A 19,169-nucleotide genomic window follows, 5' to 3' on the forward strand; every position below is an offset into this window, starting at 1 on the left:
ATGAATGGATGAATTGAGCAGTTTCTGATTTAGATTATTAGCCAAGCAGGAAAATAACTTCCATTATTTTTGTTTCGTTAAACTGAAATCAAAGAAATAAATGTTTCAAAATACTCTTAAATGCAAGCTATCAGCTTGCCTTTTAGTGTAATGCTGTGGTAGCAGCAGACCAGGTATCAATTCCTACCACTGCCTGTCAGGAGTTTATACGTACGTCCTCCCTGTGACTGCGTGGTTTTGCTCCACCTCCACTCCAAAGGCGTGTGGGTTATTTTTATTCAGTCAAAATTAAAATAAAATAAATAAAAAATCTTGCTGTTTTTGTTCATCGTCAACACCATTGAATGAGTCAAAATTTGCTCTCCTTATTGGTTTACATTTTGAACTTTCATTCACTCTAGTGATGAGAAACAGCATTACATGTACCTGAATATGGATTCTCGTTTCCTGCAGGTTTATTGCAGGAGGAATGCTAGATATTCTGTTTTTCATCAGAGGTTTTAATTCTTATTCAGCAAAGAACCCGCTTCATTAAATAGCATGCTGACCTGTAATGCTTAAATATTGTAGTTTTACCAAATTACCTTTATTTCATTAGAGGTAAAAACTCCACTGAACCTAGACACAGAATTTATAAACTGTCAAGTTTCCATTACAGGAATAAATTATTTCAGATTAAGTTCAACGTTATTCCCTTTTATGAGCTCATTAAAATTGGTTACGATTCCATACAAGTGAGTTCCCATGGGCAAATGTTTTCCTATTGGATCACATGATTATTTTTGGTGTATGAACTTTCATGAGAATACTCTGTTAAAATAATCTTTTGATGTGAAAGAAGGAGATTATCCTCAACTCCTTGCCACTCCTCTGCCACCTGAATCAAAGGAGTTGATTTAGTTGCATTTTAATCAGAGTAATGTGAGGAATAGTGATTCAGGATTAAAGTTTGTACATGTGCACGTCGAAACATAGAGTGAAATGTGTCATTTGTGTTAACAACTAATACCCCTGAGAGCGTGCTCGGGGCAGCCCACAAGTGTCGCCACATATTCTGGTGCCAATGTGGCATGCCCACAGTGCTCAGCGGAACAACGCAGAACACAACAAACAACAAAACAACAACAGCAAAACAAATAGTAATCTGAGGTCTTGGGCTACATTCACTTAGTATGGTTTGTCCCAGTTCCATTACACCAACCGAGCCCCAGTAAGTGACCAGAAGATGATCATTACGAAGTTAACTCACTGCTCTGAATAATGTTTTAAAACATAGGTAGCCAGATTAAACGTTCTCTTGACTTTGGCTGAGCTGGCAAGACAATTGCTCACCTTGGAATGACCAGGAACTTGTCCTGTTTGTTCCTGGCCAGGAAAGGAAAGACGGAGCCCTGTTTATTTGTGCTTCATCGTAAGAATTTGGTCAATATCTGAATGTTTTCTCTGCTCATTACCAATCCATTGTGACTTGTTTTAATTCCACTTATCAAAGACCTTTAGAACTGTGAACTCATGAAATTTCTGCCTAATCTCTCTTCAATGGGAACAATGTCTGCTTATCCATCTCTCAGTTCAGCTGAAATCCTCCATACTTGGTGCAGTGCCAGTAATTGCTGGGCATTCAGTCTCATTTTTACCGAGCCGATCGGATTGTTCCGCTGCTTTCCATTCAAGGGCATTGGTGTTTCCATACCAAGCTGTGATATACCAGTCTATATTCTCCAACACACATCTATGGAAGTTTGTCAAAGTTTTAGATGTCAAAAGGGATCTTCGCATTTCCTAAGGAAGTAGAAGTGCTGCTGCGCTTTCTTTATGTTGCACTTGTGTGCTGGGCCCAGGACAGATCCTCTGAAATGATAACACTGAGGAATTTAAGGTTACTGACCCTCTACATCTCTGATCCTCTGATGAGGACTGGCTCATAGACCTCTTCCTTTCTTCTCCTGAAGTCATTATTCAGCTGCTTGGTCTTGCTGACATGGAGGAAGAGGTTGTTGTTGTGGCACCACTCTGCCAGATTGTCAATCTCCCTCCATTGGTCAATCAGCACCATTGATTCAGTCTACAACAGTGTTGTTGTCAGCACCCTTGACTATACCATTGGAGCTGTACTTGGCCACAAAGTCATAAGTGTAATGCGCGTAGAGCAGGAGCTAAGCACACAGCCTTGTGGTGCACCTGTGCTGATGCAGAATGTAGAGGAAGTCTGAAGCCAATCTGAACTGACTGGGATCTGCAGGTGAAGAAATAGAGGATCCAATTGCACAAGGAGGAATTGAGAGCAAGATCTCGAAGCTTATTGATTTGTTTTGAGGGGACGATGGTATGAAATAACATACAATAGTCAATAAAAAGCATCCTGATGTATGCATCTTTGCAGTGGAGATGTTCCAGGATTGAGTGAAAAGCCAGTGAGATGGAATGATGCACCAGTAGGCAAATTGGAGCAGATCCAAGTTGTTTCTTAGGCAGTTGATCTGTTTCATCAGCAGCTTCATCACTGTGGATGCAAATGCCACTGCATGATATTAATTGAGGCAGATTACTATGTTTTTCTTAGTATAAGTGAGATCTGCTTGAAGCAGGTGGGTACCTCAGACTGCTGAAGCTAGAGGTAAAGAATCTCAGTGGACACTCCAGCCAATTGATCTTTAGTTCTTGGCCAATACCCCATCCGGGCTGGGCTGTCTTTGTAGGTTCACCCTCCCGAAGGATGCTCTCATGTTGGCCTCAGAGACTGACATCACAGGGTCTTCGGGGGCTGTGGGAGTTTGCGATGGTTTTTCCATGTTTTGACGGTCAATGCAAGCACCGAAGACATTAAGCTCATCTGGAGGCAAAGCCCTGTTGCACCGGTGTCACTTGATTTTACTTTGTGAAAGGAAATAGTATTCAAGCCCTGCCACAACTGTCGAGCATCCTCTGTTGAATCAAGGGTAGTCTGGAATCGCCACGTCGCCCGTGAGATGCCTTTCCAGAGACTGTACCTCACTTGGTTGCCAGACTGGAATGCGTCTGATCTGGCCCTCAGCAGATTGTGGATATCACGGTTCATCCAGGGTTTCTGGTTGGAGAAGACTCTGAATGATTTTGTGGGGACATACTCGTCTACAACTGTTTTAATGAGGTCCGTGACAACCGTGGAGTATTCATTCAGATCCACCGATGAGCCATTGAACATGGACTCAATCCACAGCCTGGGTGACTGCAGTGAGAGTAACTCAAAAGAGATGTATATTGTACGTAACCTCACCCCCACCTTCTACCAAAGCATCGCCGTGGTTTGCTGGTGCCACCTTGCCAACCTGGAACACAGGAAATGCAACAAAAAGAAACACAATATATAATAATGTGAAATAGAGGAAAGCTGTTTTGTTTTCCTCCATTGAAGGAAGAGTACCTTTAAACACTGTTTGGAGAAACTTTTGGTGTGTGTGGGGGGAATGGGCGTTTCTATTGCAAGGGCACTAGTATGGAAGTGTGGCATGAAATGGAAAGGGGTAAATACTATTTTGCTTCATGGATGGTAAAAATTTAAAAGAGAATAGTGCAGCCTTGTATAATTTTTACAGAATGATCTAGTGAAGGAACCTCCTGCTTGTAATCCACAACATGTAATACTTTTACAGGGAGTCTGTTGGTTTTGGGGTTCAGAGCAGGTTCAGATTCGGATTTATTTATCAGATGTACATTGAAGCACACAGTGAAATGGGCCGTTTGTGTTAACAACCAACACATCCAGCAGTAGGCTGGGGAAAGCCCACAGGTGTCACCACACATTCACAGAACACAACTAAACAAAACAAAACACAACAAGCAACAACAGTGAAACAAGCTCTGATCCTCCCTGCCACCCACGCACATGCACGGTCCTCCAACCCCAGCACAGACCAACCTCAGTCCCCAGTAGACTTGTAGATTCGCAGAATCTGGCCTTCGACTTCCCCAGCAGATTTGGGGTTCCAGCGCACGAGCCTCGGCTTCTAGACTTCTGATTGACCTTCTGGCTTTGATGTTCGATAGTGATGTAAGATTTGCCATTGATGATGAACGAGGACCCTGGAATGATAACCATGAACACTGGGCCTCGAACACCCAACTCACCCTTGACAGGACATGAACACTTTCAAATCTCTTACTAGCTCTTCTTTCAGTTAGTCCTGACGAAGGGTCTCGGCCCGAAACGTCGACTGTACCTCTTCCTAGAGATGCTGCCTGGCCTGCTGCGTTCACCAGCAACTTTTATGTGTGTTACTAGGCATCAAACTCTGGTCTTGCCAATTTGCATACCTAGGGGTTACCATCGCTTGTGCTCCCCACCCTTATGGAAGTTTGATTCCCCAATACACTAATGATTCCTGGTCTGCTAGCAGACCCAGAAGTGATTGCCAATGGGAATATATCCTCCCTCAAAAGAAACTGTCCTTCATTGGAACATTATTAGGAGAAGACAGTTATCAGAAAAGTACTGCATTCAATGGTACTGATCCAAGATCCCTTGTTCTGAGCTGCCAAGATCAGGTTGGGGGTGAGGAGAGGTAGCATATTGAAGAAAGGCATTCTAGGAACCAGAATTTTCCCATTTCTCCATTGGACTGATGGTACAGTGCCAGGAACCTGGGTTGAGTTCTCACCACTGTCTGTAAGAAACTTGTATGTTCTCCTTGAAACCACGTGGATTTCCTCTGGGTGCTCTGGTTTCCTCCCACCTTACAAAGACGTACAGGTTAGTAGGTTAATTGGTCCATGGGTCTTAAGGCCAGAAGGGGCTGTTACCATGCTGTATCTCTGAATTTAAAACAAAATCATTGTCTACTGAAGTAAATCGATTCAACTGGGCTCAGAATGTGATTTAACAATGAAGTCTGGATGCAGGTATCTTTGTGAAGCACACAGCTTCTTCAGTCTTATTCCACGCCAGGAAACATTCAGGGTCTGGGGCTGCAGAAGCCCTTTAGAAGCTACTATGTACGTGTGAAAATAAGGAAGGTTGGTGAGTAAGGCTTAGTTTGTTATTGAAAGACAGTATGTTCCCAACTCACTCTTCACAAACGTGAGTCATTCACTTCATTAGGTGTATGAAAAATATTAAGTATTTATCTTACTTCTTGCAATTTAAAGTGAAATTACTGTTGGTAATGATGAATGTGAAAACACGGTGCAGTATTGTTGTAGTAACCTGCTAGGTTCACTAATGTCCTTCAGGGAGGAAGTCTGTTGTCCTTGCACTGTCCATGACTTAAGGCTTGGAATAAGGCTGAACTCTGAAGTGATTTAGCAAGTCACTCATTTGTATTGTCATTAAAACAATGAAAGGGCAAAAGCAAAAAGTAAGGCAGACCCAGGCATCAATTTCAGATATGTTCCCTGCCCATAGAAGGTCCTCCTTACAAACATCTGGGACTGGAGCTAAACTGGTCATGCAATACCTGATATTGTACTCACAGAATCCAGATGTGTGTAATATGCCATTCCTCCATTACACTCCCTGGGAATGCCACATCCTGCTGAACTGGTCCATCAGAGGAAGAGGCACAGGGAGGTACAGAGAGGAGGGGATAGCCTGGGTGTCATCAGAATCAGAATCAGGTTCATTATCACCGGCATGTGTCAGGACATTTGTTGTCATGCGGCACCAGTACAATGCGTACATAATAATCAAAATCCAAGCTCCTGTACCTCCTTCCTGATGGTAGCAATGAAAAGAGGACAGGTCCTGGACGATGGGTGTCCTTGATGTTGGATGACACCTTTTTGCGGCTTGGCTTCTTGAGGATGTCCTGGACGCTGTGCCATCCCATGCCCACACTTTGGAAGGTCTGATCACCTGGCTGTACTTCTGCTAGCTGAGTATAGGCAGAGATTGATGACCACAGCACCAAGAGGACCAAGAAGGTATGAACTGCAGCTGGAGTTAATGTAGTCTCCTGGCTTCAGGTAAAACATGGATAAGGAATCATCCTCCTCCTCTTCCTGCAGTGATAGAGGCAGATTTATTCAGGATATTTAAGAAACTCTTAGATAGGCATGTAGATGATAGAAAAATTGAGGGTAATGTCGAAGGGAATGGTTATAACTTAAGTTAAAAGGTCAGTACAATATTATGGGCCAAAGGGCCTGAAGTACGCTGTGATGTTCCATGTTCAATGTTCAGCATACTGTTATTTTTTCTATTTTGCCTCAAGGTACTTATGTATGAAATGATTTGTCTGGGTAGCATGCAAACTAAAGTTTTTCACTGTATCTCAGTATACATAACAATAATAAATTTATTCCACTATCATCTCTGACTTAGCATGTCTTAGTATCTCCTAACACATCAAGTTTTGTTTTCTAACACCAAGTAGCATTGACTCGTACAACACAGAAACAGGCTGTTCAGCTCATCATATTCGTACTAGCAATCAGATACCCGTCCACTCTAATTCTGTATGGTCCCTGGCCTTCTCTGCCTTGACGATTCCGGTGCATGTAAAATGTAAATATTCATCTTAGGTACTTTTGGGAGATTACATGCCCAATGTGGTAATGTTGCAAGTTGTTTATTGTGTACAGTGTGCTGGTGACTATATTAAGATTCCTCCTGTCTAACTGTTTCAGACTGCAAGTTCCGTTGCCACTACCGCTGCCGACCCCTGATCCAGCTCGACTGCAACCGGCCAAAGATCAAAACGTTGAACCTTGTGGACGGCGCAGAACAGGCACTCGAGCAGGACACCAATGTGGTAGGGATTGTACAACTTCCTGGTAATAGGAGCCTGTGGAGGGCAAGGGGAGGAATGCAGGAGGGTAGGATTCCCCGGGGACAGCTGGTGCAAGGCAGGTTTATGCAAGACACTAACAGCACTATGATAATGACGCAGATAATTGTAGTTTATTTGATATCCTTACATAAAGTGGTGTGAAACCTGCTTGTGCTACTCCCAGTGCCTATCCTTCCAAGCTCAGTGACAGCCATGTTTCAGGTCACAGTTACAGCCAGAGTGACTTTGTCAGCACCAGCTAATCAGCACCCTCAAGCCTGCCCGCTATAATAGGACACAAAATCTGATTATACTTATGTGATGCAATTATAAGAAAATGAACCCTGTTAACCCTTACCCTTCTGAATAATCAGACACTCTCTACCATTACAAATTAACCCTCACCCCTCTGAACAAACAAGCTCTTCAAAGACTTGTGTCTAATCTTGTCAATTAAGTGATAGCCTTGATGATACTGTCAGAAGCTGACCTTTGAATCTGAGTGAGGCTCCTTCATAAGAAATAGGAGCAGGAGTAGGCCATCTGGCCCGTCGAGCTTGTTCTGCAATCCAATAAGATCATGGCTGATCTGTCTGTGGACTCAGTTCCACATACCTTCTTTCTTCCCATAAACTTTTAATTTCCCTGTAATGCAAAAATCTTTTTAACTGTGTCTTAAATAGATTTAATGAGATAACTTGTGTATTTAATATTTCAGTAATATGGTAAATTGTTTGAATAAGCATTCTTTGTTTAAATAATTCATTATGTAAAAGTATGTGAACAGCATATGTTATTATGCCACCATAAGTATGCGCTGTGCTGCACTACAAGTAAGAATGAAGTCGACACATTTATCACCAGGCTCCCATATTTTTCTTTCCATTCATTTTTGGAGTTTCAAAACATAACTGTGGTGACAAGTAAGTTTTAAAATGACCTGTGACAACTTCCTACCTGTTAAAGCACACCAAGACGTGTGAGTTAAAGAACAAGTGCAACGTGCTTTCTTCACAAAAGGACAGAAATAGTTGAGTAAAAAACAAAGCATGGCACTTCTTTTGTTCACAAGGGGAGAAGATGGGAGAGTTTTTAAAAAGGCAAAAATGGATGAAATTCCGGGGTTCATAAACAGTGAGTATGGAGGGATAATCTAATTTTTTAAAAAAAGAGCAGAAATGGCTGGCTACCTCAGAAAGAGAGATGTGTTCAATTGCACAACAGAAAACTGGATATTTTGTACTGAGTAAATTGCGTAGTATTTTGAAGCAATTGAGCTGGTCAGTGTAATGTGAGTGTCAGTTTTGCTGAATGTATTGGGTGGAAAGGCATACAATTTGCTTTGATGTTTAACTGCTCCAATGAAACCAGCTGAAATAAGCTTTGCTGATACTGTGAATATAATGTAGGAACACTTTAGATTTCATAAGTAGAGTCAAAAGGAAGGGGAGTTCATTACAACCTATGTGGATGAATTATAGATTCAATTGATAATTGAGCAATGTCAGTTCAACGATGGGCTTAATAATGCACTGAGAGATTATTTAATTTGTGGAATCTTACAAGAAAGCATTCAGAAACAGCTTCTAAGTGAAGCACAACTCACATTTAAAAGAGCAGTTGAATTTGCTGTATGAATGGAAGCATCAGCTGGAGAACCAATTCAGTTGCAGTCAGAATGAAAGGGAATGTGAACAAAATGGCATTGTCTAAACAGAAACCTTCCTGGCCGAACAAATTGCATTTCCATTGTGGCATGGGCTCACATACACCAGACCAATATAGATTTAAAGGCGAGACTTACAGAGAATGCAACAAAGTAGCATGTACACAAAGGGCATTTTGGGCAAACAAAAATAAATGGACCAGAGAGGGAAGAGAAAAAGATAAAAAGTCAAGTTGCAGTTTCAAAAAGAGCACTAACCCACGTGCTGTTGATGGAAAAATCTGACAATGATGAGAGTGACACAGGACTGAGATTTATAATGTGAAAATTAACGAGAGACAAGCAAGATGGCTTACACCAGAAGTGAATGGCAAATTAATTAAAATGTAATTGGACACTGGCTCAGCTTTTTCGGTCATTTCCACAAAATGGGTTTGAATGGTAATTGAAAGATACTGAACTGAAGCCTGCAGACATCGAAATAAGAACTTGTACTAGAGAAAAGTTAACCCCTGTGAAAATGACATTCATAACAGTGAAATACAACAACCAACAAGCCTGAGCTTATATATGGGAAAAACAGGGGGGCCAGCATTGTGGGCCATGACTGGCTGAGACAAGTACAACTTGATAGGAAATCCATTGACCATTTGCATGCCACATCCCCTGTAACAGGGTCAACTGAAAGCGAATTAAGGAAGGTACCGGATAAGGCCACATCTTTCCAAATCCTAGGATGGCATTGGAAACTCAAACATTTCAAGTGTGAAATAGTGTTAAATTAAAATGCAACACCCAAGTTTTAAAAAGCCCTTCCAGTTCCTTATACCATTCGTGATAAATTAGCCAGTGAGCTAGATTGCATGGAGGCAGAAGGAATTCTTTCCAAGGTTGAGTGGAGCATATGGGTAATGCCAGTGGTCCCAGTGGCCAGGAGAAATAGGTCTGATAGGATCTGTGATGATTCTAAGATTACCATCAACCCAGTACTGAAAGTAGATCAATACCCTCTGCTCAGGATAGAGGATATCTTTTCAAACATTTCTGGAGGGAAACACTTCGGCAAAGTGGAATTAGCTGAGGCCTACCTGTAGATGGAGATGGAAGAAGAGTAAAAAGTGTTTCTCACTATAAACAGTTACAATGCTTTTATCACTATTCTAGGCTTAATTTAATGTAGCATCTGCCCTTGTACACTGGCAGAAAGCTGTGGACCAGGTGCAGCAGAAATGCCCAGGGTCTCAATGGTTCCTGGATGACGTTATTGTTACCAGATCTCCAAAATCATAAGACAATGTTGAGAAGATTATGAGATTATGGGCTCAGAGCATGACGCTACAAGTGTTAATTCTTTAAACTAAGCATCACCTACTCTGGTCACACTATTGACGCACAAAGATTACACAAGTGTGCTGAGAAAATTCAAGCAGTGGTGGTTGCCTTGAGGCCAAAACACGTATCACAGTTGTGGTCCTTGTTAGGGTCTGTCAATTACTATAACAGGTTCCTGCCAAACCTGGCTACTGTGCTTCACCCCTTGAACTCATGACTACAGGTCAGGAAGAATGGGCAATGGACAACGTAATATGAGGTGGCTTTCCAAAAAGGCAAAGGAAATGGTGACGTCAGTCACTGTACTCACACATTATGATCCACGTCATCCAGTGAAGTTTACCCGTGACAACTCACCTTATGGTCTAGGTGCAGTCACCCCATAGCCTTTGAACCCCTTACCGCTGCAGTGAAACATTATGCACAGATTGACAGAGGGGCCTTGATTCTGGTTTTGGTTGTAAAAAATTTCAATCAGTACTTGTATGGGAGAGAGTTTACTGTCATTACTGATCATCAACCATTGGTGTCCATTTTTGAATGCATAGAAGGGTGTTCCACTAACAGCTGCATCATGAATACAGAGATAGGCTCTGTTTCTTGCAAGACACAATTACAAAATTGAATTCAAGAGGACCACTAAAAGTGGAAATGCTGATGGATTGTCCAAGTTACCATTAAAAAGTTAAATACCTGAAAAATTAGCAAAAGAGGACACTCCTCTTGACATATTCTCAGTAATGCAAATTGAAAAACTCCTGACTGCTGCAGAGATAATCCAAAGGGAAACTAGAAAAGACCCCACACTGTCTCAGGTCTACATGACCACCAAAAATGACAGGAATGTGCAGCTGAAATTCCAGCTCCCCCATTTTTACCAGCACCGGAATGAACTTCCCCTTGACAGGAGTTACCTTCTGTGGTGATTGAGAGTTGTTGTTCCATGCAAGCTGAGAACAAAAGTGTTGGAGGAACTACATTCTGATCATCTTGGCATGGTCAAAATGAAAGTGTTAGCTCAAAGCTTTGTCTATGACATATCAGCAGAGCGAGCAGCCAACCACGCTCTGTTTGGGTTGCCAACGCGTTCAAAAGATGCCAAGAGCAGCACCTCTCCATCCCTGGGAATGACCTGCATTGCCCTGGCATTGTATTCATGTGGATTTTGCCAGACCATTCATGGGCACAAATTTCTTGGTAATAGTGGATGAAGCTACAGAAGTGTTCCCAATAACCCCACTACAGCTTTGCACACAGCTGATACGTTGAGAAGCTTCTCCTCAAGTACAGGTGTTCCAGAACACTTAGTCAGTGACAACAGACCGCAGTTTGTCGCAGAACAGTTTCAGCCATTCCCAAAAGTGAATAGAGTAAGACATATTACATCTGCAATGTACCACCCAGCTATAAATGGCTTGGCGAAAAGATTTGTCCAGAGTCTGAAGAACGCATTATGAGCAATGTCAGCAGAACACGCTTCACTAACACTGAATCAGAAGCTTGCCAATTTCCTCCTTGCATATCGCAACACAGCACACTCCACAGCCAACAACTCCTTAGTTTTCCCTTGTGCTCATGCTTGGATCTCCTCAAACCCAATCTTAGAAGGATTATGCAGAACGAACAACTTTCCTGCCTCCATTTTACCTATCCTTTTCATAATTTTATATAAGATCTCCTTTCATTCTCTGAATTCCAGCAAGTATAATCAAAGGCAGCTCAACCTCTACACTACTTCCAATGCTAATGTATCTTGCCTGAACTAAAGAGACCAGAAATGCATGCATTACTCCAGGTTCCATCTCACCAGTACCTTCATGAGGAACTCTGCAGGTGCTGGAAATCCAAGCAACACACAAAATGCTGGAGGAACTCAGCAGGCCAGGCAGCTTCTATGGAAAAGACTGTTTACTTTTTTCCATAGTTGCTGCCTGTGCTGCTGAGTTCTTCCAGTATTTTGTGTGTGTTGCTCATCAGTACTTTTGTACAGTTGCAACATAATCTCCCTGGCAGTGCCTCTGGCAATGAAGGCCAACATTCCATTTGTCTTCTTGATAATCGGTAACACATGTAAACCAAACTTTTGCGGTTCATGCACAAGTATTCCCAAGTCCCTCTGCACAACTTCATAGTGCAATCTTTCACAATTTAAATAATAATCTGATCTTCTATTTCTCTGCCCAAGTGGATGATCACACATTTATCAACATTGTAATTCGATCTGACAGGCCCTTGCCCATTCACTTAACCTGTCTATATATCTCTGCAGACTCCCTGCATCCTCTTGGGCGATTTGCTTTTCCATTCATTTTAGCAAAGTTGGATGAGCAGCATTCAGTCCCCTCTTCCAAACCGTTAATGTATTGTGAGCAGTTGTGGGCCCAGCACTGTCTGCTGCGGTGCTCTGCTCACCACTGATGGCCAACCCCTGAAGCACCCATTTATCCCAAATCTTTGCCTTCTGTTGGTTAGCCAATCCTGTCCCTAATGCATTACCCCAACCCCATGCATCCTTATTTTATGCAGCACAATATTGAGTGCTTTCTGGAAATCCAAGTATACACCACCCACTTGTGTTCTTCTATCCACTGCACATATTACAAATTCTATTTAGTTTGCCAGACAAGGTCTGCCCTTCGTAAACCCATGCTGTGTCTGCCTAATGGAATCACTCTATCCAGGTGTCCCGGTATTTCTTCCTTAATGATAGCTTCAAACAGTTTCCCAGCCACAGACATCGAGTTAACAGGCCTATAGTTATCCGCTTTTTACTTACATTCTTTTTCAAAGAGTGGTATGATATTTGCCGTCTTTCAATCCATGGGGTCCTGCCCAGAGTCCAGAGAATTGTGTTAAATTATCACAAACATGTCTACTATAACTTCCGTCCATTTCTTTCAGTACCCTGGGAGGTATCCCATCAGAACCAGCGGACATGTCTGCCATTAGGCACAGCAGTTTGCTCAGCACTACCTCTCCAGTAACAGTGATTTTATCCAGCTCCTCACTGATGTCCCAAGCCTGCCTAATTGTCTTTGGCTGGAGCTACAGACATGGGGCATGGGAGTAGGATTAATGTTCAGGGATTTTTCTTTTTATTCAAATTTTTGTTGATTGAATTGCTGAACATCCCAAACTGATAATGATATCCCACAGAATATGAGAAAGAGCGACTATATTTGTTTTTAAACACAAACAAGTGGCTCTTTGACTTCCTGCCACAAAATTGACAAGGCTAGAAACTGATAGGAGACCTGCTTTTGTTTTTGTTTTGCTCTTCTGTTCTGACCAGCTAATGGCTGCCTTAGGAAAGAGGTATCAATTATGTATTACAGACAGACTTGAATCATAAGGATTGAATTACGTTCAGTACCTAAACCTCAGAATATATGCTCAGGATTTGATTTCTGAGCCTTAGAAGGTTAATAACCCTGTAGTATGAAGCAGAAATGCAAAGAATGTCGAAAGACTGAAACTTGCTTTCCTCTGAAAAGAAGTTCAAAGCCTACAGCCAATCCAGAGAATGACTGACCACCAAAGATTAGCCCCAGAATAGCTATTACTACAACCAACCGGACTTTTGATCAGCTCAGTAAGTGGGCCAAGGAATGACAAATGGTGTCCAATCCGGTCAAGTGTGAGGTGTTACATTTTGGGAGGTCATACTGAGGTGAATAGTGGAGCCCTCAGATGTGGCAGAACTGAAAACTCCTGTAATACAAGTATATAGTTCCCTGAAAATGGCATCACAGGTGAACAGTTGTGGCACATCGGTCTTCATCAGACATGGTATTAAGTATAGGAATTGGGACATTATGTTGCAGTTGTACAAGACCAGTGCGTGAGCCACACTTGGAGTATTATGTGAAGTCTTGGTTACCCTGTACTGACAAAGATGTCGTCAAACTGAAAAGAGTGCAAAGTATATTTATGAGGATATTGTCAGGACATGAGGGTTTGAGTTATTGCGAAAGACTGGCTCGGACTTTATTCCTTGGAGCAAAGGAAGCTGAGAGGTGACCTAGTAGAGCTGTACAAAATCATGAGGGGCAGAGATAAGGTGAGTGGACACAGTCATTTTCCCAAGGAAAGGGAATCAAAAACTCACGGGCATGAGTTTAAGGTGAGAGGGGAAAGGTTTCAAAGAGACCTGAGGGGCAGATTCACGCACGGCGTAATGCGTACATGGAATGAGATGCTAGAGAAAATAGTCAAGGCAGGTACGGAAACAATATTTAAAAGACAATTGGAGATGTACGTGGATAGTAAAGGTTCAGAGATGATACATGCCAAACTGGGGCAAATGGAACTAGATTAGATGGGCATCTTGGTTAGTATGGACAAGCTGGGTCAAAGGGGTTGTTTCCTGCTGTATTACTCTGGCTCTTGTTGGAGTAGGGCGAGTTTTCAAAAGTGCCCACTGCCAGATACAGATCTCTGGTTACCAGCTTCATCACTACGTTTAAATCCTGCAACTTCCAACCCAACTCTATTGTGAGTATCTTCACCTGAAGGTCTGCAGTGGTTCACGGAGGCTGCTCATCACCACCTTCTTCAGGGCAGTTAGCCAGTGATGCCCAAATACCAACGAATGAATGAATAAACATTATTCAAGTACCCATGTTGTAAAAATGACTTAATTCATTCACAACACATCCACTATGACACACAACCATAGCAATGTCAGGACTGAATATCAGCGTCACTTCAGTTTTTGGAAGAGCTAAGGAGCTGAAGAAGTTGAGGGAAGGAACTCCTGAGCTTGGACGGACCTGAAAGGTGATTGTTGAAAATAATCGATGTACCAAAGGCCAGAATCAAGAGCACCAAGGTCATGTTCGTAGAGTTAGAGTGGGTCACAGACTGGGGAAACAATGATACTGAGGGATGGGACATGATTTTAAACTGAGATATTAGTGTATACAGGTCCTTCCCGGGCGATGAACGCCTAGCCTGTGGCAGCCCCTACATATGAATAAGACGTTGGAGACCAGTGGGATAGATGGGGATAGGTTTGCTGGCAGTGGCAGGCACCTTCAGCAGTGTGGGAATGGATCATTTCCACTTGCCTCCTCTCCCTAATCCCAGCCCCAAGCTGCAACAATCAGGGGCTGTGCCAAGCCGAGCCGAGGTGGGAGGCTGAGCAGAGGCCAGCTCTTCCTACACCCACTCACTCTCCCATCACAATTGTTTCTGTGATCCTCCCCCACATATTCTTTCCGTTCATCTCCGACTTACAAACAGTTCTCAGGGACAGAATCCTGTTACAACCCGGGAACTGCATGTAATAAGCCAATATAGGCACACAAAGGTGGATGACAGAGAGAATCATAGAGTCATAGAGAATTACAGCACAGAATCAGGTCCTTTGGCCCATCTAGTCTGTACCAAATAATTATTCTGCCTAGTCCAATCAATGGTCACCTGGACCAGAGCCCTCTCATCCATGTACTTGTCCAAACTTCTCTTAAATGTTGAAATCAAACCCACTTCCACTGGTAGCTTGTTCCACACTCTCACCACCCTCTGAATGAAGAGGTTCCACCTTATGTTCCCTTTAAACATTTCCCCTTTCACCCTTAACCTATGACCTTCAGTTCTAGTCTCACCCAATCTCAGTGGAAAAGGTGAAATTTGTTCCAGGCAGAAAAGCTTTGGGTGGAATCAGGAGATCTGAGAGCCTTAAAACATACTGTAAACTGCTGATTTGTCTCCCAAGCTCCGTATGAAGGGACACAAGTTGTTTTAAGTGAACAATACTACTGTAGGAAGAGGTTTGGAAGGCAGGGCAAGCTCGGAGGTAGTGGGAAGTAATTGATATACAGCTGAGACAGGAATTGACATGCATACCCGCCAGGGCAAAGAGGAGCAGCAACATACAGTACCTACCGTGTGGACTGTGGTGCTGTTACAATTCTTTCCCAATAATCCCAAAGCACATTCAGTTTTATTCATGGTATTGAATGCAGTGTCGGGGACTCTCTCGTTGCACAATGTGCTCCTGGGGACGTGGCATTGCTGGGGGAGGGGCAGGTCAGCAGTCTGTCAGCACTGCCGGGAACTCTCCACAGAAACCCTGCGGCTGGTGAGGAAGTGAAAGGGTCTTTGCTGGCTTCATCGCCGCTGCCTGTACACCAAGCCTGACTCCTAAGGGAGTGGGGGTGAGTCAGAATCAGAAGCGGCCTTGTGTGCCGTATTTGCTGCTTCCTTCCAGTTTCTTCCTGTTTGTAGATTAATTGAAAGCAGCTGCAACCAACAGAGGTCACATTTTTCTCTTTCAACCTCTCATGCTTTCCTCTTGATGCTGCGGCCTTGAAGTGCTCACAATCTGGTTCCTGACTTGAATTTCTTTAAAGCCTTTAAGATAAAATCCAGGTTACAGTTTCATTTTGCATATTGTCAGAGGTCTGTTGCAGCATCCTCTCACAATGTAGAAAAACTACAGCGAACAGCTAGGCCAGCAGGAAAGGTCATTGGCTGCAGTCTACTATCACTGCAGGGCTTGTATGCATCCAGAACAAAGAAGTGGGCAGGACAAATCATTGTGAACATTACCCACCCTGCAAGCTGCCTTTTCCAAAGGCTCCCTTCTGGAAACGCTAATGGGCCATTAAAACAAATTCTTCAAGCCAAAAGTTACATCCCCCAATCTGATCAACCATTCTATTTAGCCCCCCCCACCCCCTCCACTACCCCTGTCACTGCACTGCACTGTAAACACCCAAAAGCACTTTTTATAAATGCTGTTTGCATTATAAACGCATGCTGTTATTTATGTATATTTGTTCCATATCCATACTTTAACTTCTAACTTTATTTTATATAAATCATTATTCTTTTTAGTTGTTCGATTTGTTGTTTTTAGTTTCTTGTTGCACCCTGACCAACTCACCACAGCACATCCCTAATACATGTAAGTGTACGTGGTGAATAAAGTTGATCCTTGATCCTTAATTATATATATATATATATATACCTTATGTTATGCAGATATAATTAAGATTTTTGATTCCTTTTTCATCTGGCCACAAGATCAGCCTGTTCTGGCTTTGGCAATGAGTGGAGCAGGCTAAGCTCTCTGTCCTCTAATGAAATGTCCCACGATGTTTCCCCAGCTTCCACGCCTCCTTTTCATCCCCTGTGCTGTACCAATAGGAGCTGGCAGAGTAGGCATCAGTGATTGCAGTGGGAAAACATTTCCCGTAAAAAAAAAAAAAGCAGCGCCACTGCCCATGTGCCTCCTTCTAGGCATTCTTTCTCTATTGAAGATAACCTGCTTACACTTGAGTTTTATGGGTTCTGAGGTAACGGAGACCAACGTGGGAACCACAGAGTTCTCTACTGATGGGGCAGAAGAAACCTGGCTTGTTTTGTGAGTGGTTCACTCCTCCCAACATCCACACTGTGTGCTTCCTGGCACAGGGACTCTAACAGTATCATCTAAGCATAGCAAAATGCAACGTCATGGGCCAGACAATCCCAGGAGCTGGTGGCATGTTACATTTCTTCAAAGAGGCTTTGAGCCTAACGTTAAATCTTTTCTTCTGTCTGCTGGTCTAGATTAAGGTACTCCAACCGAAATGTTGACTGCCCACTTCCTTCCACAGATGCAGCTTGACTCGTTGAGTTCTTTCAGTATTTTTTATGTTACTCCAGCATCTGCATTATCTTGTGCCCCTCAGAAGAAAAGCTTTGTTTCTCCATTGTGGTGTTAGACAAGCAAACAAAATGGCCTAACCAACATTGCTTTCTGAGTGTAACTGGAGGATGTTAGCCTTGGAAAAGATACTGACATTGGTTTACTTATCCTTCCAGAAATCTTGGAGGAATTTGCAAAGTTGCATTAGTAGGATCTTCCCAGTACTTTGAGATGCTTTATGTATCTTGGAGACCTGTTGAGGGATTGGGGTTACTACTAGCTTTCATTTAAGATAGGTGGAGGGACATAAAGAAAAATCTATTTGGTGTACTAATTCAAAGACAGGCAAGAGAGTTATCTCTGGCATTCTGGCCAATATATTTTCATCTACAAAAATAAAACAGATTAACTTCTGTGATATGGTGGAGCAGCTAGTAGAGGTGTTGCCTACGGTTCCAACAGTCTACCTCTGGCACTGTCTCTATGGAGTTTACCTGTTCTCCCTCTGTGGGTCTTCCAGCTTCCTTCCACCATACCATAGAGGTATGAGCTTGTAGGTTAATTGGCCACTGTGAATTGCCCCCTAGAGTTTTAGCTGGGAAATAGAGTAAGGGGTAGTTGTTCGGAATTTAGGGAGAATAAAATGGGTTATGGTACGATTAGTCCCCATGAAAGGGCTTGGCCCAAATAGCTGTTTATTTCTCCACATAGATGCTGCCTGACCTGCTGAGTTCCTCCAGCATTTCTGAGTGTGTTAGTCTGGATTTCCACCACGTCTTTAGAATGTCTTGTGTTTATGTAGCCAAGGGCTAGGGGCCTGTTCCTGAGGCGTATCTCTCAATGACTATTATCAGGCCATTGTTTATGATTGCTACATTTCCCATTATTATAAACATTGGCTACGGTTCAAAATTAGCTGTCCTGATGTCAATGAAAGTGCTTTCATCAGTAAATTCCTGTCTATTTTGGTTCTTGCTTGCTGTGGGAGATCTCAGTGTGTGAAAATTATTTACATAGTAATCCCAAGAATTGTGGGACAGCGTGCATTGGAAAGGGGTACTTTTCCTGTCTGTCACTTCTTCTTCCCCGAAATATCCCACAGCAACTGATGAGTGACGAAGCTGAACTTCCAGTGGTTCCCACAACTGGATTATCCACCTCAGGAATGTGGAAGAGCGGGCAGCAGTGTAGAATGGAGGCAGAGTCAGCATTATGTTGAAAGGCACAGCCTGGTGGCTGTGAATAATGAAACAGGCTCCCTATTAATTTTACAGCTGATGCCTTGACCTTCCTTGCACAGCCTACACCATAGAACAGGGGTTCCCAATCTCTCTTTATGCCATAGATCCTTACTTTTAACTGAGGTGTGCATGGACCCCAGGCTGGGAACCTTTGCCCGAGAATGTGGGATAGTTCTGTATGTACAAATACAAAATACAGGAAAAAAAATCCCTCTTCCCAACCTCACCCATACCTCTGCAATGTCTTCTGGCACACAATATAGGTGGTGCCCTCCACACCAGGAAGTTTTTCTTTTGCTCAATTATGTAATTTCATTTTTTAAAAATGTGCAATCAGGTTGGCAAGCACATGACGCCGGCGCCACCTAATCGAAGAAGGGAAGGAGAAGGTGTATAGCCCACATTTAAAATCAATGTCACATGAACATATTATATACTTAGTTTTGCAAATGGTGTATATCAATCGTTCATCCAAGCTGCTAGGATTGAATTTGCTCCACAGTATGGTGACACTTGTCAGCTTCCTTTTACCCACCAGGAATGGC

The 19,169-nt window shown here is 42.8% G+C and overlaps 1 protein-coding gene and 1 long non-coding RNA gene across 4 annotated transcripts in view; one reads left to right on the forward strand and one right to left on the reverse strand.

Annotated features, from left to right (window-relative positions):
* rassf1 (Ras association domain family member 1) overlaps nt 1-19,169 on the forward strand; it is a 116,268-nt gene that overhangs the window by 68,339 nt on the left and 28,760 nt on the right. For 2 of the 3 annotated variants that reach the window (XM_072280646.1, XM_072280645.1), the window contains exon 2: nt 6,604-6,728. In XM_072280646.1, coding sequence (XP_072136747.1) covers nt 6,604-6,728 — 125 coding nt within the window. Of the gene's footprint in view, nt 1-6,603; nt 6,729-15,886; nt 15,906-19,169 lie in introns of those variants that run through there. The other variant, XM_072280647.1, reaches the window with a different exon arrangement.
* LOC140211138 (uncharacterized) lies at nt 491-15,724 on the reverse strand. The gene is made up of 5 exons (XR_011889394.1): nt 15,634-15,724; nt 7,237-7,391; nt 5,683-5,976; nt 3,899-4,062; nt 491-3,308 (listed from the first exon to the last, which is right to left on the reverse strand). It is a non-coding gene; the product is annotated as an uncharacterized lncRNA (long non-coding RNA).

Source organism: Mobula birostris, chromosome 16 (assembly GCF_030028105.1).
Source record: "Mobula birostris isolate sMobBir1 chromosome 16, sMobBir1.hap1, whole genome shotgun sequence".
NCBI classification, from domain to species: Eukaryota; Metazoa; Chordata; class Chondrichthyes; order Myliobatiformes; family Myliobatidae; genus Mobula; species Mobula birostris.